General features: G+C 41.8%; 1 protein-coding gene across 2 annotated transcripts in view; it reads right to left on the bottom strand.

Annotated features, from left to right (window-relative positions):
• SLAIN1 (SLAIN motif family member 1) overlaps positions 1–19244 on the bottom strand; it is a 55211-nt gene extending 35967 nt beyond the window's left edge. For both annotated transcript variants that reach the window (XM_037154200.2, XM_037154201.2), the window contains exons 1-2: positions 18425–19244; positions 5500–5639 (exon numbers count right to left, since the gene is read on the bottom strand). In XM_037154200.2, coding sequence (XP_037010095.2) covers positions 5500–5639; positions 18425–19032 — 748 coding nt within the window. In that variant the 5' untranslated portion in view covers positions 19033–19244. The remainder of the gene's footprint in view (positions 1–5499; positions 5640–18424) is intronic.
• Between the last annotated feature and the right edge of the window lie 2608 nt (positions 19245–21852).

Raw genomic sequence — 21852 nt, 5'->3', positions numbered from 1 at the left:
GTACATACAAGGTCCACCCAACTAGATACACTTGGGCTCCTCACAGCTGTGGCCCCTCTCCACATAGTCTACAGGGAATTAATCTTTAATTTTGAGTAATTTTCACCCCCAAACATCAGGGTCAAAAACCAGAAACCAAATATCTGAACTATTGACCCTCTAGAAGCAGCATCTTATGTGAAGCCCAGGCTAACATGCAGGGACACTGCCCTGTCCCCTCTGTGAGTGTGTGAGAGACGGAGCAGGACAGGATGACGGGACCCTTTCTTCCACTCTCGGCCCCAAGTGCTCCTGGTCACGGCGGTGGGTGGTCTCACCAAACAGTCTTTCCGTGCATGGAGTGTAGACAACCACTGATCATTCTGCAACAAAGTGCAGTAAAGTAAGTAAAAACTATTATTTTACATTAAGCATTGTGAACGGGGAAACAATGTTCCAAGTTGATACTTGAAGAGATGCCCATCCGTGTTCTGGAAGAAAAAGATGGCTAGTAAAGAAAGTGGTGCAAAGATGCCACCTTGCTTAAAACATCAGAAACTCAAACTGAAATGGTAACGGTAGGCACTGTGACACTGGCTTCAAAAAGAATTAAAAACTAATTTATTTTAGCAACAACACCCATGACAGGCCAGGTGCCCTTCTAGCTGGTGAGACCAACAAAATAGAGTCCCCATCCTTCGGTATAAACGTACACACCAGTGAAGGGAAACAGACCCGGTCTCAAAGAAAATGCTCAAAAATAGTTATTTCCTGAAAATGCTGAGTGTTCCAGAAATGAAGTCTACATAAAAAAGAAAATGCTTTATCATAGAGTTACTTGAAACTTCTAAAATATAGAATGTGTATTGTTCCAATTAAATATTTATGCTATGAGTAAAGTTTAACTTAAAATTGTAATTTTAATGTATGTTAATTAGCTATCTTTGACAAAGGGCCCCTTAATTGGGAGCCAGTAAGAATTCTTCACTATGGAGGACTAAATTAGAATCCTTGTCTATTCTCTTACAAACCCATACTAGCACAGCAGCTAAACTTAAACTCTTATAAACCCAAGTGGACGGAAGTCTGAATAGCAGAGACCCTAACAGACTAAGTCAAGTCATTTCACTCAGAAATGACAAGACAGGTAAACACTAAGAACGGATGTGGGTTTTGGTTTCGGCATTCACTGCTCCAAGGGCCCACAGTAGGGGGTAAGCCAACAAGGACCCAGGAAGGTGCCAAATTGAAGGTGCAGTGAATGAATGACAGAAGGGAGGCAGGGATTCTACAGTGAAGCCAGAACAGGGCGACCGTTTCAAGGTCTCCTGGGAATGCCCTTGGGCTCCCTCCCCTGCAGATGCCGAGGCCCCTTCTCCTGCTTTTCTCAAAGACAGGTTTCATTACTTAAACCAAAACAGAAAGCTACCAGATTTAAGACACTTTACACAAATAAATGCACCCTACAAAACAACAGGAGGCGTAAGTGAGAAGTCGGCACATACTACAGGGTCAACTCAGTGAGGGCAGGGACTTAACACCTGTTCGGACCACTGCTGTACCTCCATAACCACAGCGGTGCCAGGCACAAAGGAGGTACTTAATAAATATGCAACAAAGGAGTTTGGAAGAAGGGTTTTTTAAGTCTCCAAGAAAATAGAACATCAAAAAAAAAAAGAAAAGAAAACTAAAGGGGAAAAATCAAAAATGGGAACACGGATCCAGGAGAGTTGACATCTGACTAAAAGGAGAATCTGGAAAGAACAAAGAACACTGGAGGGGAGAATTACACAGAAAAACTGCTTGAAATTTTGCAAAGCTTACATTTCCAGGTTGCCTACTAACAGTCTAGCACAGAAATGAAGTTTCAAAATACCAGGAAGAAAAGATTCTAAAATACCTGGGGAGTTAATTTGAAAAAGTCACAAGAATCAGAAACGAGAATGAAACAGGACTTCAACAGCAAGCCTAAAGCTAAAATATAATGGGAAAAAAAACTGCCTTCTAAACTCTGTTGGAAATGGTTTCTAACCTAGAATTCTATACCTAGTCAAAAAGACAATCAAGTTCAAGAGTGAGGGTACAATAAAGGCACTTTCAGACATAGGGGGTTCTCCAAGTTTACCTCCCACATATCCTGTATCCTCCCCTACTCCCCAAAAAGCAACAGGAGAGTGTATTCTATAAAAGAAGGAACATAAAGAAAAGGAAGCCTCTGCTTCTAGGAAAGAGGTGATATGACACTGAAGAGAGAATAGGAGACTTTTGCAAGGATGAGCAAAAGGAAGTCCCACCATGACAGCTGAGCAGGGACCTGCGGAGACCCGATTCAGAGGGCACTGCCAGGAGAACCAGTTAAAAAAAAAGCCTTGGTGGATTTATATATCAAAAGATGATTCATTTGGAGAGTTTGGGAATAAATTAATGACCAAGACCAAAAAAAATCAAGTAAGTGTGTTTCTACCATTAACTCCAGGAAGAACAAAAAGTTAGACGAAGAAAGAAACGTAATAAAACATTGTGTGGCTGAGACTATTTCCATCATAATCGATACATTCTAGTATTAGTGAAAAGCTACATGGGAGAATATGTAAAGACGAAGTATAAGGAGGGGGTGTTATAAAAAAATTAAGCCTTCACCATCCAAAGCAGAAAGCCAATGGATAATGTTTTACATTGACAATTCAAGCTATATGAGCACAGCATTTATAAACAGAGGCAAACAATGATATAGAAACAAATGGCTTTTGTTAAATAATTACATCTGGGTAATAAAATGGGCATGGGAGGATGGGGCAGGAACTTGCTATTTTTCTTATCGTATCCCGAAGACTAATACTTCCTAGACTACAGCCATACTGCTTTATCAAACAGGCATTTCAAAAAATCCATCCAGTGAATAACCTAATCCACTGGGATACGTCTTGTCTCATATTGGGATTATAAATCTTGAGAACAAAAGCGTTATTCTCACAGCAAGAGGATTTAGATTTATATACAAATTTAGCAAAAGACTAATTTTGGCTTTGAAATGCTAGTTCTCTGCTTAACATCTCTTATATGAAATTTAAATAAATTAAATCATGAATAAAACAGCAACTTGTCAATTCATTTCCTCAGATTCTCACAATTCTGCTATAGCCCCCTTGTCAATGAAAGTAAAATCAGATAATAAGGCACTTAGTCTAAAATCTCAAAAGCCACCACAATTAGGAATATTTACATCCCATTTAACAAAAGCCTCTCCTGTTTTTTTTTTAAAAATCAACCTTGTATGTCAATGTGCCCTGCGTGCAAATGAACTACGGCAGGGGTCAGCAAAGGAGGCCTGAGTGCCCAAATCCAACCTGCCCCTATTCTGGTAACACCTACCAGCTAAGAATGGATTTTACGTTTTTTAATCCTTTCAAAAAATAAAAAGCACGTGACTTTGCAACACATGAAAAATAATCAGATCAAATTCAAATCTCAATGTCCGCAGATAAGACTTATTGTTGAACACAGGTTTGTTCATTAACGTCTGCATCAGTGGCTGCTCTCTAAGTGACGGAAGATACTCGGCCTGCGAAGTCTTCTCCATCTGGTGCCTTGTGTTGACCCCTGAGCTAAAGAACTGTAGTTCTGAATTTCATTTGAATTTTAATTACAATTAAGTCAAATCCATGTATTTAAAAAAAGTACATATAAAAAGTCCTTGAATCCAAGAAACTTGGGGACGGTCTACCCGACCTTGGAAGAGAGAAGTCCGAGGGCTTAAACAGCCTGTCTGGGGTCGCCCGGGAAAGAGGGGGCAGCGTCAGGACAGGTGTCCAGGACTCAGAGACGACGGCTCTCCCAGGGAAGCACCTACTGCCAAAGTCTTAGCCCAAATCCTCCTTTATTTCTATTCCAGTCTTCAGCTTTCTGTCACTAAAAACTGACTTGAATCAAAATGTTAATAAAACATGCTTTTCAGATTTGATCTTCCCCAAATATTTAAAAGACGTCTTCTGAAATTTACTTATGATGGTGCCCCCAAAAACTAGTAAAGGAGGCTGCGGAGACTCCTTTGTCAAAGGAGGCTGGGGGACGAGCCAGGCTCGTCTTGGCTCTGCCCCCAAAGTTTCCTTCTGGCCTCGGAATCCTCCGAATTTCTCTAAACCCCACTTTCCTCACCTCGGAAAGTGAGTCTAGTAGTACCTACCTCAGATGAGTGTGGTGAGACTGGATAAAATGAAGGCCATCAAAAACGTAACACACTCACTGTCACAGAAGAGCTCGAGAAATGTTACCTATTACGCTTTGCCTTATCGTGTCCAAATACTCGATAATCACTCATGACCCCTGAAGAGCTTCACAGGCAGTGTCTCAAACTGGTGTCCACAGGGGCCGCACCGGTGACCCTGCCCATGCAGGGCCCCTTGGCCCTGCTCCCAGCTACGCTATTTAATCTGGAAGGGGCAGGAATCTGCATTTTGAAACCCAGGTGACATTTCAACAGGGGCAGCCGTGGAACCGAAACAGTGTCCTAGGTCATGAAACAGACACTGCGAGGTTCGGAGGCAAAGCCCAACTACAAGATTCTGCCACGTGTAATGCACACATTCCCCCCAAATGTCTGAGGAAAAAATGTGCTTTATGCATGGGTAATACTAATTCTGTATGTACAGCAATGTTTTTAATTCTTTTATTTATGCTCATGCAGTAACAGTGTAACTATAGAAAGCGATAACATTATCTGTGTGGAAAATAACACCCTGGAATACAATTAATCAGTTTTCACTGTTTCCGAATATAAATAAATAATTGAATAAAAAATTAGTATGAAAGGTTTTTTCCTGAAAGTATAAGCCAAAAATGTGGGTGCACACTATACGAGCACCCTTATGCCCAGGAGTGCAATACACACAGCAAAAGATGGTAAAGGCTGCTTTAATTAAGCAACATTTAATTAGTCTACTTAACCAGAACAGCAAAGGAGCTGAGTACTACTCATTCCTTTTTGCTGTTTTTCCTTTTATTAAAGCCCTATTTTTTTAACTTAAACTTTTGTTGAGCTCCATAAGTTAACTTACGTTACACACAATACAAGATTATTTCCCAATTTATACATGACTTTAGAACTTCCAGTCATACATCCAGCTAAACATTCAAAGAACTCAAAATGGTCAGGACCTGGGTCCCGATGGAACCACGGTTTTCTGTCTTGGAACTCTGCCACCCAACCTTGTTACCATCCCCAGAGAATTTAAAACTGACCCATCATGCTTAAGGTCTATTTGCACAAAGAAAGAAAAAAGAAAAACAATACATAGTCCTACTTTACAAACTAAAACAAGCTAAAAATATGGCTGAAAACAAGCACAAAACTAAATCCATTCTGTATGAAGGACCCCTGCTGTGTCGTACATGTAAAGTGACTGGCATGCAACAGCCACGCCTCAGGGTGAGGTTTTCCCACCGAGTGTCTATTCCCAAACCAGCAAAGACAGCGGACGCTGGCAGGAGTCCGAGCACGTAAACAGGCAGGTGTGCGGTTACCTTGCTCCAGCCGGTGGCACAGGGAGCGCCTCGCCGCCTCCATCTCCGGAGTCGGGTGGTCCAGGACGTGTCTGCACCACTGCAAAGGGCTCAGGGACTTCTCTGACGAGGAGAATGTCTTGGAACAGCCAACGTACAGCCTTGAAAAGAGAAATCTACATTATAGGCATTATACAGGTTTAGGGAGATTACTGGCCTTCTAGAGAAAATAACAGGTACTTAACTATTTCTACCACAACAGAACTCACATCTGATTAGTGCAAATATCAAAACTACTTGAACAGGCAAAACGTCCCCAAGTGGAATTTGACACTTTCTGTAGCTTGGTGGGAAGGATTCCAAAAAACCAGGAGATTGCGTCTGAGAGCCAGAGATTGGAGGCTTTTGTTATTGAACTACTCTTGAACGGATGCCATGACAACCTGACCACCTCACTTACCTTTCTAGAAATGAACGTTCTCATCTCCTTCTTGCCTACAGAATCTCACATGAACTTGGGCTGGAAACATGGCAAAGCAAAGAAAGCGAATCTCATGTGCTTTCTAAAAGTGAAAGTCAGCTCTTCATTGATTCTCTCAGCATTCAAATAATCAGCTATTTCTCCAGTCAAAGTCTATACTAAATGTGGTAAGTGCTTGTTTCTCATTGAAGCCAAACAAGCAGCTTTGAAAGGTATGTTTTAGGATGAATTGACTTCCAGCAGCTACACCATTACATAATAATGGGTAGGATTCAAAATAACCACAAGGCCATGTAAGTTAAAACATAGATTTCCACCCTGGCTCCCGTGTCTCAGTGGATTGAGTGCCAGTCTAGGAACCAAAGGGTCGCTGGTTCAATTCCCAGTCAGGGCACATGCCTGGTTTGCAGGCCAGGTTCCCAGTTGGGAACATGCTAGAGGCAACCACACATTGATATTTCTCTTCTTTCTTTCTCCCTTCCCCTCTCTCTAAAAATAAATAATTTTTTAAAACATTGCCTTTCATTGATATACGGTTCTAAGGTAAATTTTAGAATTTCAGTGACAGGGTTATATAAAAAGGCTTATCTTGAGGATTAACCAACAGTTAAGTAAAAAAAAAAAAAAAAAAGGAAGAAAATTATAATCACCGGCTCTAGTAATTGACCTTACTTTATAAAGCTGTATTCTAATTACCAATCTCACTAGAGTAATACTCCTCCAACAAAGTTACCATAATTCTAGTGGGTGCACGTCCTTGAAATACCATCCTTCAAAATTCACATTTTCACTGTTGACAGGAGTCCCGATGCTTAGGGCAATTTATCAGCTATCCAAGACGGTCGGGGAATGTACTGTTCTTCGATCAATTATTTTAAGTCAGGGGTTGGCAAACTTTTCCTGTAAAGGGCCAGCTAGAAAGTAGTTAGGCTTTGTGGGCCACGGTCTCCGCCGCAACCACCCCACTGTACTGTTGCCACTGGAAAACATCACGGATGATTTGTAAATGAGTAAGTTCCCATAAACTTTACCCATAGACATCAAGTTGATTTCCTATAAGTTTCACATGAAAATATTCTTTTGATTTTTTCAATGATTTAATAATATTTTAAAACCTAGCTGGCCAGTCATATAAACTAGGCCCAATGTATCCATAGGACACAATTTGTTAACTCCTATTTCAGATGAAGATTCTAAAATATCCGTGCTGCTAGTCGGTTTAATAGTAATCCTAATACAGCATCACTCCCTGAGAGTGTGGACACAGTCCTGCCTTCATCAAGAGCATGTTGATTAGTTAAAAATGTATCTTCCTGGACCCCGCCTTGGTCTCCCAGGACAAGATTATCACCTACCTGTGTCCATTCATCCCTTTCACCCCACCCTGAAGGCCCCCTGAACTGTCCATTACTACGTAGCTCTCTAGACGCCCAAGGAAAGGTTAGTCTAGGCCAGTTGTTTGCAATCTGTGATGCATCGAAATCTCTTAGAGGCCCCGTTGAAACAAAAGATGTGAACACCTGATTACAGGCAGGTCTAACCAACCCGATTCCGCAGGTTCGTTTGGGATGGGGGAGTCAAAGAACCCGGATGTCTAACGAGTTCTCAGGTGATGCTGATACTGCTATCTGGAGACCACACTTGAGAACACATGACCTGGGCTGAGCAAATGCTAGGAATCCCATTATTCCTGTTTGCTCGGTGTCTGGTTTGGGCACAAGCCCTGGACACAATCCTAACCAATAAAAACTCAGGAGAAAAATTCTGATGGGCAGGTGGACCAGTCTCTCCTTACTTTTAATGGACTCACAAAGACCCAGTTACATGCTCCCTACAACATATACACTTTAAATGCAAATGTACAGCATAAAAATAAAAGGATGGAAAATTATTTTTTTAAAACTACCTACGAGAAAAATCCCGACCCAGAAGGTTCCAGCACTGAATTCTACCAAATACTTAAAGCATGCCGATTCTCCACAAACTCTTCCAGAAAGACAGAAGAGGGAGAAACACATCCAAAGACCTCCCATGATGCCGGTGTTACCGATCCAAAAACCAGACACCGACATTACAGGGAAAGAGATTAAAGACCAATATCCCTATGAACACAGAAGCAAAAAGTCTAAATATTTTAGCAAGTTGAGTCCGACAGAATAGAAAAGATATACTGCATCATTACCAAGTGGAGTTTATCCCAGGAATAAAAGGTTGGCTTACCATTCAAATATTGGTGTAACTTAGTGTATATGCTAAAATAGACCGCATAATAATCTCAATGGACAAAGAATAAAGCATACTGCATCAGTTTGTCATAAAAACTGTCAACAAACTAGGAGTAGGAGGAAACATCCTCGATCTCACTAAAGCGCATCTATAAAAACAGCCCCTGTAGCAGGGAAAGACCACGAAACCTTTTTCCTGGTGGCAGCAACAAGACAGTGACTGGGAGCTCCAGCCAGGGCCACTGGGCAATAAACAGCAACAGTTCCACTGGGAAGAAAAGTATATCTGTCTTCGTTCACAGATGGCATGGTAATCTATGTAAAAAATCTGAGGAATCTACAAAAATACTACCAGAAAAGGGAGATTTCAAGCCAGGTTGTAAAATACCGGATCAATGAACAAGAGTTCATTGTATTTTTATATATTAGCAAAAATGAGTATTTTTGAACTTTCACTTTCCACTTATGAATTTTCACTCTCCACTTTAAAAAACACAAAATGCCTAAGGATAAATCTGACTAAAGATGTCAAGGTCTTTACACTAAAAACTACAAAATATTCTAAGAAAAATTAAAGAAGATAGAAATAAGTAGACAATCTTCATGGGTCAGAAGATGAAATATCATTAAGATGTCAATTATTTCTAGATTACTCTATTTAACAAAATCCCAACCAAAATTTCAGCAGGCTTTTTGTAGAAATGTAGGAGTTGATTCTAAATTTCACATGGAAAAGGTCCTAGAACGGCCAGAATGACCTTTAGAAATGACAAAAATGGGAGAGTTACTGCCAACTGAGACTCATTACAAAGCTATACCAACAGTTGCATGTGGCAGAAAGGTAAGTAGGTCAATGGGCAAAAAGAGCCGGTCAAGAAACAGAACTACACGTATAGGGAACACTACGGATTCTTGGCATGTTCCAAAGACAACTCATGAAGAAAATACAGCCTTTTGAACAAATGGGGCTAGAACAAATGGACATCCATATGCAAAAGGTAAACCTGGATCTATGCTTCCCACAATATCCAAAGTTAACTAACACAGAACACATGACAGACGGAAACGTAAAACCTGAACCTATAAAATTTTTAGAAGAAACCACAGGCAAAAGTCTTTGTACCTTTGGGCTGGCAAATATTTTAGATACAATTACTTATACCAAAAGCATAAGCCATAAAAAAGAATTATTGATTGAACTTCATCAAAGTTAAAACTTTTCTCTTTGAACAACACTATTAAGAGAATGAATGATTGAACCACAAAATATTTGCAAGTCATGTATCTTATGAAAGAACTTGTACGTATTGTAGAATATATATGTATATGTGTATCTATACAATAGATATATATTCTATTGTATGTTCTGCAAACAATAATAACCCAATTTTTTAAAACAAACAAAAGATCTGAGCCAATATTTCACCAAAGAAAATGTATGGATGGCAAAGGGAAAATATGCTCGCCATGAACCATCAGGGAATTATAAACTGGAACAACAGTGAGCAACCACCACACACCTATCGGAGTGCCTGCGATTGAGAAGCCTGGCCAAGGCTTCTCAATCGCAAGCCTATCCATCATTTGGCTTCTCAAAAGAAGCCTATCCATCATTTTGGTCATGATGTAGAAGAAGTGAAACTCACGCTGCTGGTAGAAATACAAAATGGCATAACCACGTCAGAAAAGATTATTATAGCAGCTTTTTAAAAAGTTAACATACACCTACTCTCTGTGCTGGCCATTCCAAAGTCATTAAATATTTAGCCTAAAGATACAAATACATGAGTCCGTAACAAAGACTTCCTTGTAACAGTCAAAAATTGAAAACAACCCAAGTGTTCATTAGAAGATGAATAGATAAATAAGTTCATTGTTATGGTCATACAATCGAATAGCTCTTACAACAAAAAGGAACGAACTATTGATTCATGTAACAACACAGATGAATTTCAAAATAATTATCTTGATTGTAAGAAGCCAGACCAAAACAAATAAATGAAAAAGAGTACATACTATATGATTTCACTGCTCTAAAAGTATAGACAATGCAAACTAATCCAGACCAAACGAAAACAGCCCACAGGTTGCCGGGCTGGAGGCAGGCAGGATGAGGAGCGGGGACACAAAGGGCCACCAGGATGCTTGGAGCACAGGGGACAAGCCATGACCCGGGTCGTGGTGCCAGTTTCATGGGTGAATGAATGCACGTGTCAAAGTCGATCAAATAGTACATTTTAAATATACACAGTTTACAGTTCACTTATACCTTAATAAAGCTTTAACGAAAGTCACCAGACAAGAACTTCCCCTCAGTGTTCTTAAGACCTGAGATGCAGGCTGCCTGCCACCTACTCACCACACAGGTGAATCAGAGACAGAGGTGCCCAGCCCTAACATAAATGAGCCACTAAACCAGTCAAGTGAGAAACCTCGTCTCTAGACTTTACTAAAGTTCGCTCACTGTTTAACACACATACATACCATGGTACCGCCTGAGCCCGTGCTTCCCCTCGAATCGCTGTCCAGTGCCACCTGAAGCTGCCACCTGAAGCACCACAATCGACAACTGCTCATATCTGCTTCTGCTGGGAAGCTTCCACTGACCCTCTAGTCTCAAGGCTTCAGAAACTCAAGCCTGTTTTCTTTTGGTAGCATTCACTGCTTTTTGCTTACAGGGGAGCCCCAGAGGAAGATTTCCTTAGTCTCTTAGAACCTTTGTAACACGGTTCTTCCATTTGACCACAGCCTCAGGGCACATTCAAAAGCATGGCTCTCGTCCCACTGGCACCTCAGATTACTCTGTGACTCACTGCACCATGTTTATGAATGGGGATTTCTCTTTCATACTCCATGCCCATCTGTGCCGTTTGGTACAGGAGTATGTCTCACGCCCACCCTGAAGTTCATAGAACATGAGGATGATCATGCAACTGAAAGCAGGAAATTTGGTTGAAAGTAGGCATAAGGGACAACTGGAACCCCAAGTCCCTCCTCTACCCCGTAACAACCAGTCCCACAGCCCCTTCTCTGTGATAACCTAAGACCAGAGGTTTACTGTGTGAACAGGCTAACCCAGAAAATGGCTGGCTTCGGGCACGCTGAATTTAGTTCAAGGAAGGATAAAGAACCTTACTGAACTAGAGAAATTAAATAAAACTCTACCTGCTGACTGGTTAGAGCCCTAACACACTTCACCTTTGATATTCCAAGAACTGACCACCTTACTTATACTTTCCAGGAGTATGCAAGTTCAAGAGAAGACCCAGAGATGGGAAACTTGAACTGCTACCCACTCGATGACTTAGTAGAGTGCACCAGCCAAAGCACTCTACCAATGCAGAATTTTAGGTCAGCTTCAATACCTCCCCTGGGTATGAACAACCAATGATACCAGGTATTTGGAACGTTCCTTCTAAGTAAAACCCTGAGACTAAAAGTAGAGGGAGAGGGAAAGCACTGCGGATAAAAACAATGCAGAAAACAAACGAAAAAGCCAAGACAACTATAAAATATCATCTGAGAGAAAATGTTGCACTCATAAAACAAAAACAGGCTATTGAAAAGAAACAGTTTCTTCACTCTTGGAAAATGAAACTGTTATAGCAGAAACAAAATATTCAACAAGTGAGTTTGGAAAATCAAACTGAAGTAGTCTCCCAGAAGCAAAACAAAGACACAGATTTGTAATGTGAGATAAGAAAATTAAATGGCTGCACTAGGCGGGCCTACACCAGATTACAAACACACACGCACACAGAAAAGGTTATGTTTTAAAAAAAGCAGAACATTTCTGAGAGTTAAAGGCAGTCGATTGAGTTCTAGAGTGAAAGTACCAACCACTGTCCACTACAGTAAATGAACAGAGAAGCCCATACTAAGGCACACCAGGTCACATACTGATGTTACACGAGGACACCAGGGACACAGAAAGAAATCTGAATAAAAAGTCAGGAAAAATTATATATCCCAACTACAGTGTACTTCAATATCCAGAAAATAATAAAAATTAAAATGGAACAATTCCTTCAAACATGAGGGGAAATGACCGATCCAGTCTTTTATACCCAGCTCAACTCTGAATCCTGGATGAGGAGAGAATAAAGACATTTTCAAACATGCAGGATTTCAGTGCACTTCTCATACATGTTCCCACACTCAGAAAGCTAATGGAGTCTGTGCCCCACCTACGAGAATAAACAAAATAGGAAGACAAAGAAGTTAAGAACTAGGGGACCCTCGGTAGGCAGAGAATATAAGGAATCCCCTTGACAATAGCACTGGCCATCCAGCCTAAGGAGCAAACAGTCCAGACTGGAGCAATGGGCTTAAGGGCTCCGGAAGGAACGACACTACAAAAACACATTTTAAAGACAGGTGTAAGAGATTATCAATGTGTCTGGCCTTCTGGCTCAAGTAGTATTTGGATAAATAATAATAAGAGATCAAAGAAAGTGAAGGGGCAGGAGGGGAAGAGAGACCATTATTAACTCTCAGAGGAACAAAGGGATTAGAGAAAATAAGTGTAACATACAATTAACAGGGCCCAGCTAATAACAGTTACAATCATAATGCAGGCGTGACAATGATTTAATACAAAAACTATGAAGAAGATCAGAAGGGAAAGGAGACATAATGGTTTGGCAGTGAGGGGAAGAGAGTTCAGTCTCCACTTTCCAAAACAAGCCTACAGATGTCTGAGTTCACATTGTGTGAAGACTGTTCAGAAACAGCCAGAGGAGCACAAAGCGAAGCCTGGAGGGAAGACTCGGGAGGCAGAACAGAGGAGAGGACTGCTGCTTTCTGTAATAAGTGCTACAGATGAGTTTTTGAAACATGTACATCCTGTTTATTCTATTACTTTGATAAAACTTTTGAAGCACTCTGCAAATATATGGTATTAAGACGCATTTCAGAGTCAGTGTCTAAACAATGTACCTCAGACAGCCTCGAGCCTACTATTTCTATGGCTAAGAGCTGCGGCCAAATTTAAGTAAAGAAAGAAGGCGGTTGGAGAGATCATGTTGCTACAACATCCTTGAGTACAACCTCTAAAATCCGATAAGCAAAGAAAAACCGCCTGTGTTTCTCCTAAATGGTTCTCATCTTCTAAAAAGGCATTAGTCACCTTATGCATTATGGTCACAATGCCAGAGACTTTTACAATATCCTATGCTGCCAGCATTAATACAACACAGTGTACTTCCTAGTGACTTACAAACCACTCTTTCGACTTCTATAACTTAACTGATGGTGTGTTAGAATCTGGCAAGAATATCTGAAAATGTCCCACTCTGATTTTAACTTTTCTCCAACAACTTCCAAAAGCACATGACTAGAAACTCACCCTGCCAATAGAATCTCTTCTCTCCCATACAGTTCTCACTCTGGACCCTCTTAATGCAGGTGCTAACAGTGGGAGATCAGAAATATTGCAAGGCCCACCCAGGGTGCATAATCGCCCTGAATATTTCAGATGAAGTATGACAGTGGTCTGGAAAAAAATATCAACTATTCTCAAGTGAACACTGGTTCTAAAGTCATCCTTCTGCAGATAATACAAAAACAATTATTCAGCAATATCCACCTATACGCATGTATATTATACACACACCTGTCACTAAAAAGTAGAATGTAGCAATTTTCAAGTAATTTTAAGAGACCTCAATCGCTGCAGGTTTTATTGTGTAAGGGGCACTAAAACACCAGCACTAATAAGCAAAATCACTCTCCAGTCAAAGTAAACAATGTTGAATTAACTGGCACCTGGCTAGGGTCAAATTGGTCAGCCATTGCAGAAGAAACTTCACCACCGCTAAGCTGTTACAAGGACACAGGAGTCCAAATTTCAGTGCTGAGCTGTCCTACAGCGGCCTCTCCCCTCTCCTCCACAGTCAGATCTAAACTGCTAGTGCTCAGTCTCCCCGCCGTGTTTCCACGGTACCCATTTTAAAGACACATCAGCACACACTTCACTCGGTTCCTCTGGCTCCTAGAAAACACTGCTGTTTTCAATTAGCATTGTCAGAAAGTGAAGCACCCTCTGGTCTTTTCACTGAAAATCAATTATGCAAAAGAACAGTTTAGGTGGTCTAACTCAGCTGCGCCATATGTAGAGTACAAGGTGTTCAACAGCCTTGATGAAGAATTGGCAAGGACTTCAGCCAGCTGTCCAGGGTCTCGGTGTTACACGTGGAAGATGAACATTCATTCATTAAATTGTCTTTAACTTGTAAACAGCACAGTTTTTTCCTACATAATTATGAACTTTCCTCCTGTGCTTTCCAGGTTGGGCAAGTTTAAAATCCCTGCCACCTCCCTTTACACAGGTCTCAATATTCTGCTAATTGCCACTCCACTAAAATAAAGGCCTCCTTCTATGAGTGCATTTTATATATTAGCTGGCATGTTTTTATCTTGGCATCTTCTGAACACAGACCCACTTTTCTGGCCGAGGTGTGAAGACCTGACTTTCCCTAGTGCAACAACACACACTGACTCGAGAGAGCTGTGCTTCCCCACCTTTTTTCTGCAAGTCCATTTTGTTTGCAAACAGTATAAATGGGAGTTTTCTAACTTTGACTGCAATGCAAAAATACATTTGCTATTTCAACCTGGGTCACGCACAGGTGAAACTAAGTAAGTTTATCTCAATCAAGTTTGTACTGTAAGATACAATGCACTGATTTTAAAAAAAGAAAATGTTGATCAATCCACTAAACTAACTTTCCAGCCCACCAATTAAAAAAGGGTCAGAAAAAAGCTAAGGAAAAACATCAATGGTGTAAACACTTCTGAATCTGTGTACACATCTGGATTTTTGTCTCAGGTCTTTCACTAAGTAACGGAGAAGCTTACACCAGTCATTTCACCTGGGAACTCCAGGCCCTTATCAGTGAAGTAAGGGAGCTGCAATATCAATGCCATGGGCTTACAGCAACTGGACCTTCAGAATGAAGGCCCTGGAACCTCAACCAACTTCAACTTTCAGAGACATATGATTCTGGCAGCACTGTACTAAGATAACCAGGGTATATTTTGGCAAAATAAAGACTTTAAATCCAATTGAGAAATAAGACAACTTTTGTTTCAAAACTTTTCATCAAAATGAAAAGCAAAACACATCATTCTTCTAACATCAAGATTGTTTTGTTATAGATAGAAGATACTTATAGGTTAAATAATTCTTTGGAAAAAAAGACCTAAGAGACCTTCTAGATCATTCATTAACCAATGAGGTAACATCGAGTAAATACTGAGGCTCCAAATTCACTGTCTTTTCTCATTGTTCTTGGGTCAAGTGTTGTCCAGGTTGTTACTGAGAGGTGAACAGTTCCAGTCTAAGATTTTATTAGAAAAAATAAACTCATGTGGTAGAACATCTAAAATGTTCAATGACTAATCTATATCTGTGAACTTTTTCCCTGAAGGCAGGACATCTTAGTGTGAAACACTATTCTAAATAAACTATCGAATATCAGTTTTGTTTAACTCTCTAGGATAATGCCATGACAAAAATACATGAAAAACTGTGGGTAATAGTTAAGAGTAACTTGGTCCTTAATACTGTAACACTAATGTAATTCTTACAGGGAGACAAAGATATCCAAGATAGTTCAATAAAAGTATAAAAAACCTGATGTACATATTTGCATATTGATTTGTATGATTATGTTTTTATCTTGAAGGACCTACAGAATGTTAACAGGGTTAACTGACTTATGCTAGTATGCTGAGGATTAGAAGGAAAACAACTTTATACTTGCTTCTGTGCTTTGTCTTTTTAGACAAAAATTTAAAAACTTATTTTTACCTTTTTTAAAAATAATCAGGTACAAATTATCTACTACAGTTGTTTCCTAGTAAACAATAAAAGTAAGTTGCCTTCCTGCAAACATACCAGAGAATCCAAATGAAAAGGTCCCTGTTTGTGAGACCACAAAACGAGGAGATACAAGTTTGCAGAGAGGAAGGAACTTCAAAGGCTGTGCAAGGATTAACAAGCGAGTTAAACCCTGGCAGTTACTTGTTCATCAATAAGCCAAAATATTTCACTACAAAAATAGCTCAAGGCATAAAATGTTATATGCTAGAAAGTTTTCTGTGGTTCAGGTAACCTTAAAAAATGTTTAAGTCCATCCTGAGATTAATAATCCCTCCCTGTTTTTCCACCTGGCATTCTATTCCTAGGTTTGTTTTGAGAAAGAATTAGTGCTCTATAAATACTGTGCCATTTGCCTGTAGAAACATCAGTAAAGTGTCAAGGCAATGATTTACTCATTTGCTTATGTACTTGATGAGTAAAATCAGTAGAACCTGCTACAATTTAAATTTGCTTCAAACCATGTAAAGTGCAAATGGGCTAATCGAACTAAGCAGGTGATTTTTTAAAAGGTACTTCAATGCTATTTTGACTAAAAATAAATACAAAAGAAGAGTCTAGATATCAAATACTAGCAAGAGTTGGATGATAACTAAATATGGCAGTGCATTTAAAAAATTAAAACTATACAACTATGTATGTCCTAACACCAATCTAATATATTTATAAAATAGTAACAATATCATAATAAGGTTTAAATGCTAATATTGTCAAGCACAGAATTGATCCCCATAAAAATACAAATAGGTTTTCTTTACTACTTAAGCAAACATCTTCACAAAAGGCCAAGGCCAAGAGAGAGGGCGGGGGAGGGTAAATCAATCTAAAATACTATGAGTGGTATAAGGACCTATAGTTAGTGACTGCATAAGTACCACCAGGTCAGCATTTTCCAGGACCATATGCAGGCTGAAACTGAGATTACAACACAGCCTGGGTTCCCCAGAAATAAAGGTTAGCTTCCAAAAAGAATGGCTTAAAGTTCCAGTAAGTGGTGAGTTGTTTTGATTTTTACAACTTGAGCCAACAAGCTCAACAAGGAGGATGTACCAACAAGGAGGGTGAATGCCGTAAGTGTGAATATGCTCCAAACATTGATTCTCAGAATCAAACCAATCAGTTCATGTACCTGACAGTCACAGCACTCTGGGGTAAGAGTGGAAGGGAAAAGGAACAGCACCATTCCCAACAGGAAACCAGTAACGTTCTCCATGTCCATTTCCCCCCTGTGCAATCATGCAATAGGAACATAAAAAGGAAGTAAGGATAACCCAGCTTGCAAAAATAGGAAGGGTCCTAAATGGAATAACCCAAGTTACAAGAGGGACTACACCTATTCTTCTCCTCACTGCTATGCAGAGTTCAATGCTGCTCATTTCCCCTCCCCCGAAAGAACCTGAATTCCATCCTATCTAAAGCTTCTACTCACCTGACCATATCCCACTACCTCTAGTGACTGAAGAAAGCATGTTATTATTCCATAAGTAGCATGAAAAATAAATAATAAAAAGAATTAGAACCCCCTCCAAAATTATTCACTGATGGAAATTAGAAAATGACTGGATTTCAACGGAATAAATGCTACCAGCTTCAAATTTTCTAATAACTTAAACCTTCTGAAAAATGAAAAGTTCCTCTCATCTCGATTTTTTCAATCACCAGTTTAATTTTAGACTGGTTCCTAGGCAATAGAGTGCCTTCAGCTCCCCACTCCATTACCTGAAAAGCCCCCAATTTTGATAACATTAAGGATAGCAAAGCCAGTGAGTGAAGTCAGCACATTAAAAAAATAAATCGAGTCTGAAATGAGAAGGCATCAATGCAAATGCAGGACATGAGGACACAGTACTGCACAACTCAAAGTACAAGAGCGAATCTCTAAGGAGAGATCCATCACTAGGCAGCGTGGTTTGCCACGGAAGGAGGGTCAACAAGCAAATCCCGTCCAGCCTTCGTTTGGGAGGAAAGAGCAGAAACAGTTGCAGACTGAGGCCAAACTCTATCCATCCTTGGTCACTACCAAAAAAAGACTGGGAAAAAGAGCCCCGAGTTACAAAAAGACAAGATAGCATGGAATTTTCAGTTAATACTATCAAGGAGCTTGGGGCGCAATAATGAGAGAGCAGAGTACAAGGAGATGGAGGGGACCAGTTCATCCCCAATCCGGTCAGCCCGAGATATTAGAAGCAGGTTTCCGCCCTCATGAAGCCTCTGCTCAGCGCCCAACTCTGCACCTGCCAAAGGTCACCACGTCCGGGGGCGATGGCGAGGCCCCCCCTCTTCCTGCCCACTCCCTCCCGCCGTCCCCGGGGCCTCCGAGGTCAGGGACCTAGAGCAGGGACCGGAGCTCGGCAATACCAAGTGTAGTCGTCCTCGTCCCTCCAGGCGGCCAGGCTCTCCAGATCCAGCGGCTCCACCTCGTCCAGCAGCGTGGGGGCCGGCGAGGGCAGCGTGGGGGGTCCCCCTGGAGGCGTACCCGCGCCCCCGGGGTCCGGCCCGCCGCCACCGGAGCCGAAGAAGCCGGATGCCGGCTTGAAGTAGACGAAAGGCGCCTCGGGGGGCTGCGCCAGGCTGCAGAGAAGGGAGGGCGCCGGGCTGGGCAGGCAGTAGGTCCCGGGGAACGCGGGACTGGTGCCCGAGCTGCCACTGCCGCTGCCCCCGGTGCCCAGTGCCAGCCCGAGCCCTAGGCCCCCGGAGGCGGAGGCGGTGGCCGGGGGGCTCCGCGGACCCAACGGGCTGCAGGCCCCGGCAGGGGGCGGCGCGGCGGGCTGAGGCGGCGGCAGCAGCAGCAGGTGCGGCGCGGCTGCGGCGCTGGCCGCTCGGCTCCGCAGCTGCTCATTCTGCTTCTCCAGCTTCCTCACGAGCTCCTGCAGCTTCTTCACCTCCAGCTCCGCGTTCACCACCGGCCCGGAGCCCGCTCCGGAGCCGCCCCCCGCAGAGGCGCATTTCACCTGCTCCGCCATCATCCTGGGCCCCGAAGGCGCCGCGGCCGCCCAGGGCTGCGTACTGTCGTGCCGGCTGCTCGGGCCGCAGCGAAGCTACAGCTCCTTCCCTGCTTCCCGGCCGGGAGGGCTGACCACGCTGGGGCTGAGGTCGAGTCGGATGCTCGCATCAGCACCAGGGCCCAGCCTCCGGCCGAAGGAGCAGCGACCGAACTGCTCTGCACATGCTCAGAGCGCCTCTCCAGTCCCCTGGGCACCGAGGCGGCTCCGGGTTTTAGCCGCGGCCCCAGGGCGGGGCGGGGCGCGGGAGTTGAGTGGGCGTGGCCTAGGTGAGGGCAGGCCTAGGGGTGCGAAGCCTCAAAGGGGCGGGGCACCCGCCCCGCCCATGCTACCTAATCCCAGGTGCCTGATTGGTCCTTGCTGGAACTTTCCCGCCACCGGCACATCCGCTCGCAGCTGCGGGGAATGCCAACTTCGCGCATCTCCGGGCCAGGGCTGGGGTTCCCGAGAAGCCGCTGCTGCAGGTCCCGCCAGCCTGGGAGAGGCTCACCTTGCGCCCTTTCCAGGGACACGCCTAAGCTTAACACCTTCTCTGCTAGCTGATGAAACCCATAGAAAACCGAAAGGCAAGGGAACGTTATCCTATGAACCGAAAAGTAAATGCAGGGAAACAAAAAGACTTTGAAACAAAGCTATCAATCTAATAACTGGTGGTACAGAAACAAAATGGTGGGAGAGAGGAGGCTCAGGAGAAAGAAGAAATTCCCACCTCACCCCCACTGAAAGAGGGAAGGTGGCCAGTGGCTAAACAGCCAAAGTTCACTTATGTTTATTCAAAAGTACTCTAATTTATATATAAATATAAACACTGGTGGTATACTATTCTTTACCACCAGTGTTTGCCCTAATAAAACAATCACTTTTCCATACTATGTATATACACATATATTCATTAAATAAGACTTTGAGTACCGAACTCTGTGTCTGCCACCTTTCTAGGACCTGGCCGTGCAAGCAGTGAATAAAACAAACAAAAGTCATTATGGGAGACACGTGAGTAAAATTGTGTAGGGCTTCACCTGTTAAATAATTTATAAACAAAGTCAGACTTGCTGGGAGACAAAAGAAAAACAGAAAACCTGGGAACTCTACCCCCAAACGCCTCGTTTCACCTGCAAATACCTGTTTGTTACACCTTCTGGAAAACAGTAAATCTGCCTTAAGATGGGGGAGGAATGGCTTCTAAGCAGAAGAGTTGAATCAAATTTTGTTCATTACTATTGACTTAGAATTTTGAATGTGAAAACAATCAAAAGGAAGTCTTAGATTTTATTATGAGAAAAGTTCACACAATTGTTTCTCATCCTCAGATGATACAGTATCTAATGAAAGGCCCTGCATGGCTCCGGAACTGCTAGTACATTGTATTAGTTGGCTTTAGATACGGGTCTGTGCCTACCTGCTTGGAAACACTTATGTCTTCTCAGCTGTCAGTCTGTATCTCTAGCTTCTGTGTGAAGTGGGTGTTCTGTACTTAAATTACCAGGTGAAAGCTTCAATAAATTAGGTCAGTATGTGTGATAACTACACTCACTCCCAGCTTGCTAGACCGCCACCTAACCACCTGTATCACCCATCACCTTTCCAAGTTTCGGTCTATCTTCTGGATTTTCTGGTTAGTGCTAAAACCTGGAGAAGTGGAATAATACTACTGAAAAGTCCAAAGTAAAGAATCTATTGAAGGATTTTTCCGCATGCTCAGTGGCAGATGCGGGTAGCAGTTTCCCTGCAACACAAAGAAAGGGAGAGGACAGGCACAATGAGAACAAAGAGCTGCTGGTTTCCACTTTACCAAAAGAAATTGGGAATAGGCACAGGCTAGTGGGGGCAACAAGAATTAAGATGTAAAGAAAAACAATCACTTTACTGCAAAATTTAAACATGCTAGAGGAAGAGAAATAAACAGCCTGTTCCTCCCCCACTTACCCAGTATGGTCTCTATAAAATGCATGTAAGCGACCAGTAGTCAAGCTTTAGAACTGAGTTTTAAAAGTAACACTGATTATCAAAATCTCTGTTGCTTAAAAAGACAGCATTTGGTGAAATTTAGCCATAGAGTAGCAAGCGATGAAACATTCTGGCCTAAATTTTTATTCTTTGTTCTTTTTCTGAAAGGACAAATTTGCCCTCTTCCGAACTGTTTTGAAAGTATGAAATAATCCATGTCTTGAGAAATTTAAATCATGTCTTTTCTATTAAAGCACCTCTTTTTTACTCCTTCTGTGAATTATGCAGGTACACACAACCAGAGATACTCAAAATGCAGACTGATTTTAAGTCGCTATCTCCAGGGCGCCAGTCACTTTAACATACAATTAGAGGTTGACGGTGTCAAGGTTTTAATTAAGCAGTCTTCATTTTTTTTTATTTTGATGCAAATGTGTAGACTTTGTGTTTTGAAAGAAACCTCATGCATAGTGGCTTGACTTTAATATTTTTTATTTTAAATAAAATACACAAGGTGATTTCAGAGGTCTACAAAGAAGGTATGAAAAATAAAAGCATGTGTCTCATAAACTTCATGCTTTACAGATACATTTGAAACACCACAAACTGATGAGAAACATCCATATACGATACATTCTTTTAAGAGAGAGTGTAAACTTATTTGGATTCTAATTTTTTACATATACCTCCAACAGATCTATGGACATCAAACTTATTCAGCCACAGAATTGCAAAGCAGCATAGTTTCTTCTTGAAACTGTAAATCTAATTCCCCAAGGAAATCTAGGAACCCCTCATTATTATCCCAGTTTTACAGATGACTTAACAAGGTTAGGT

Source organism: Artibeus jamaicensis, unplaced genomic scaffold, assembly GCF_021234435.1.
Source record: "Artibeus jamaicensis isolate MK-2021 breed Jamaican fruit bat unplaced genomic scaffold, CSHL_Jam_final contig_415, whole genome shotgun sequence".
NCBI lineage: Eukaryota > Metazoa > Chordata > Mammalia > Chiroptera > Phyllostomidae > Artibeus > Artibeus jamaicensis.
This window is presented reverse-complemented; position numbering and strand designations above follow the sequence as displayed.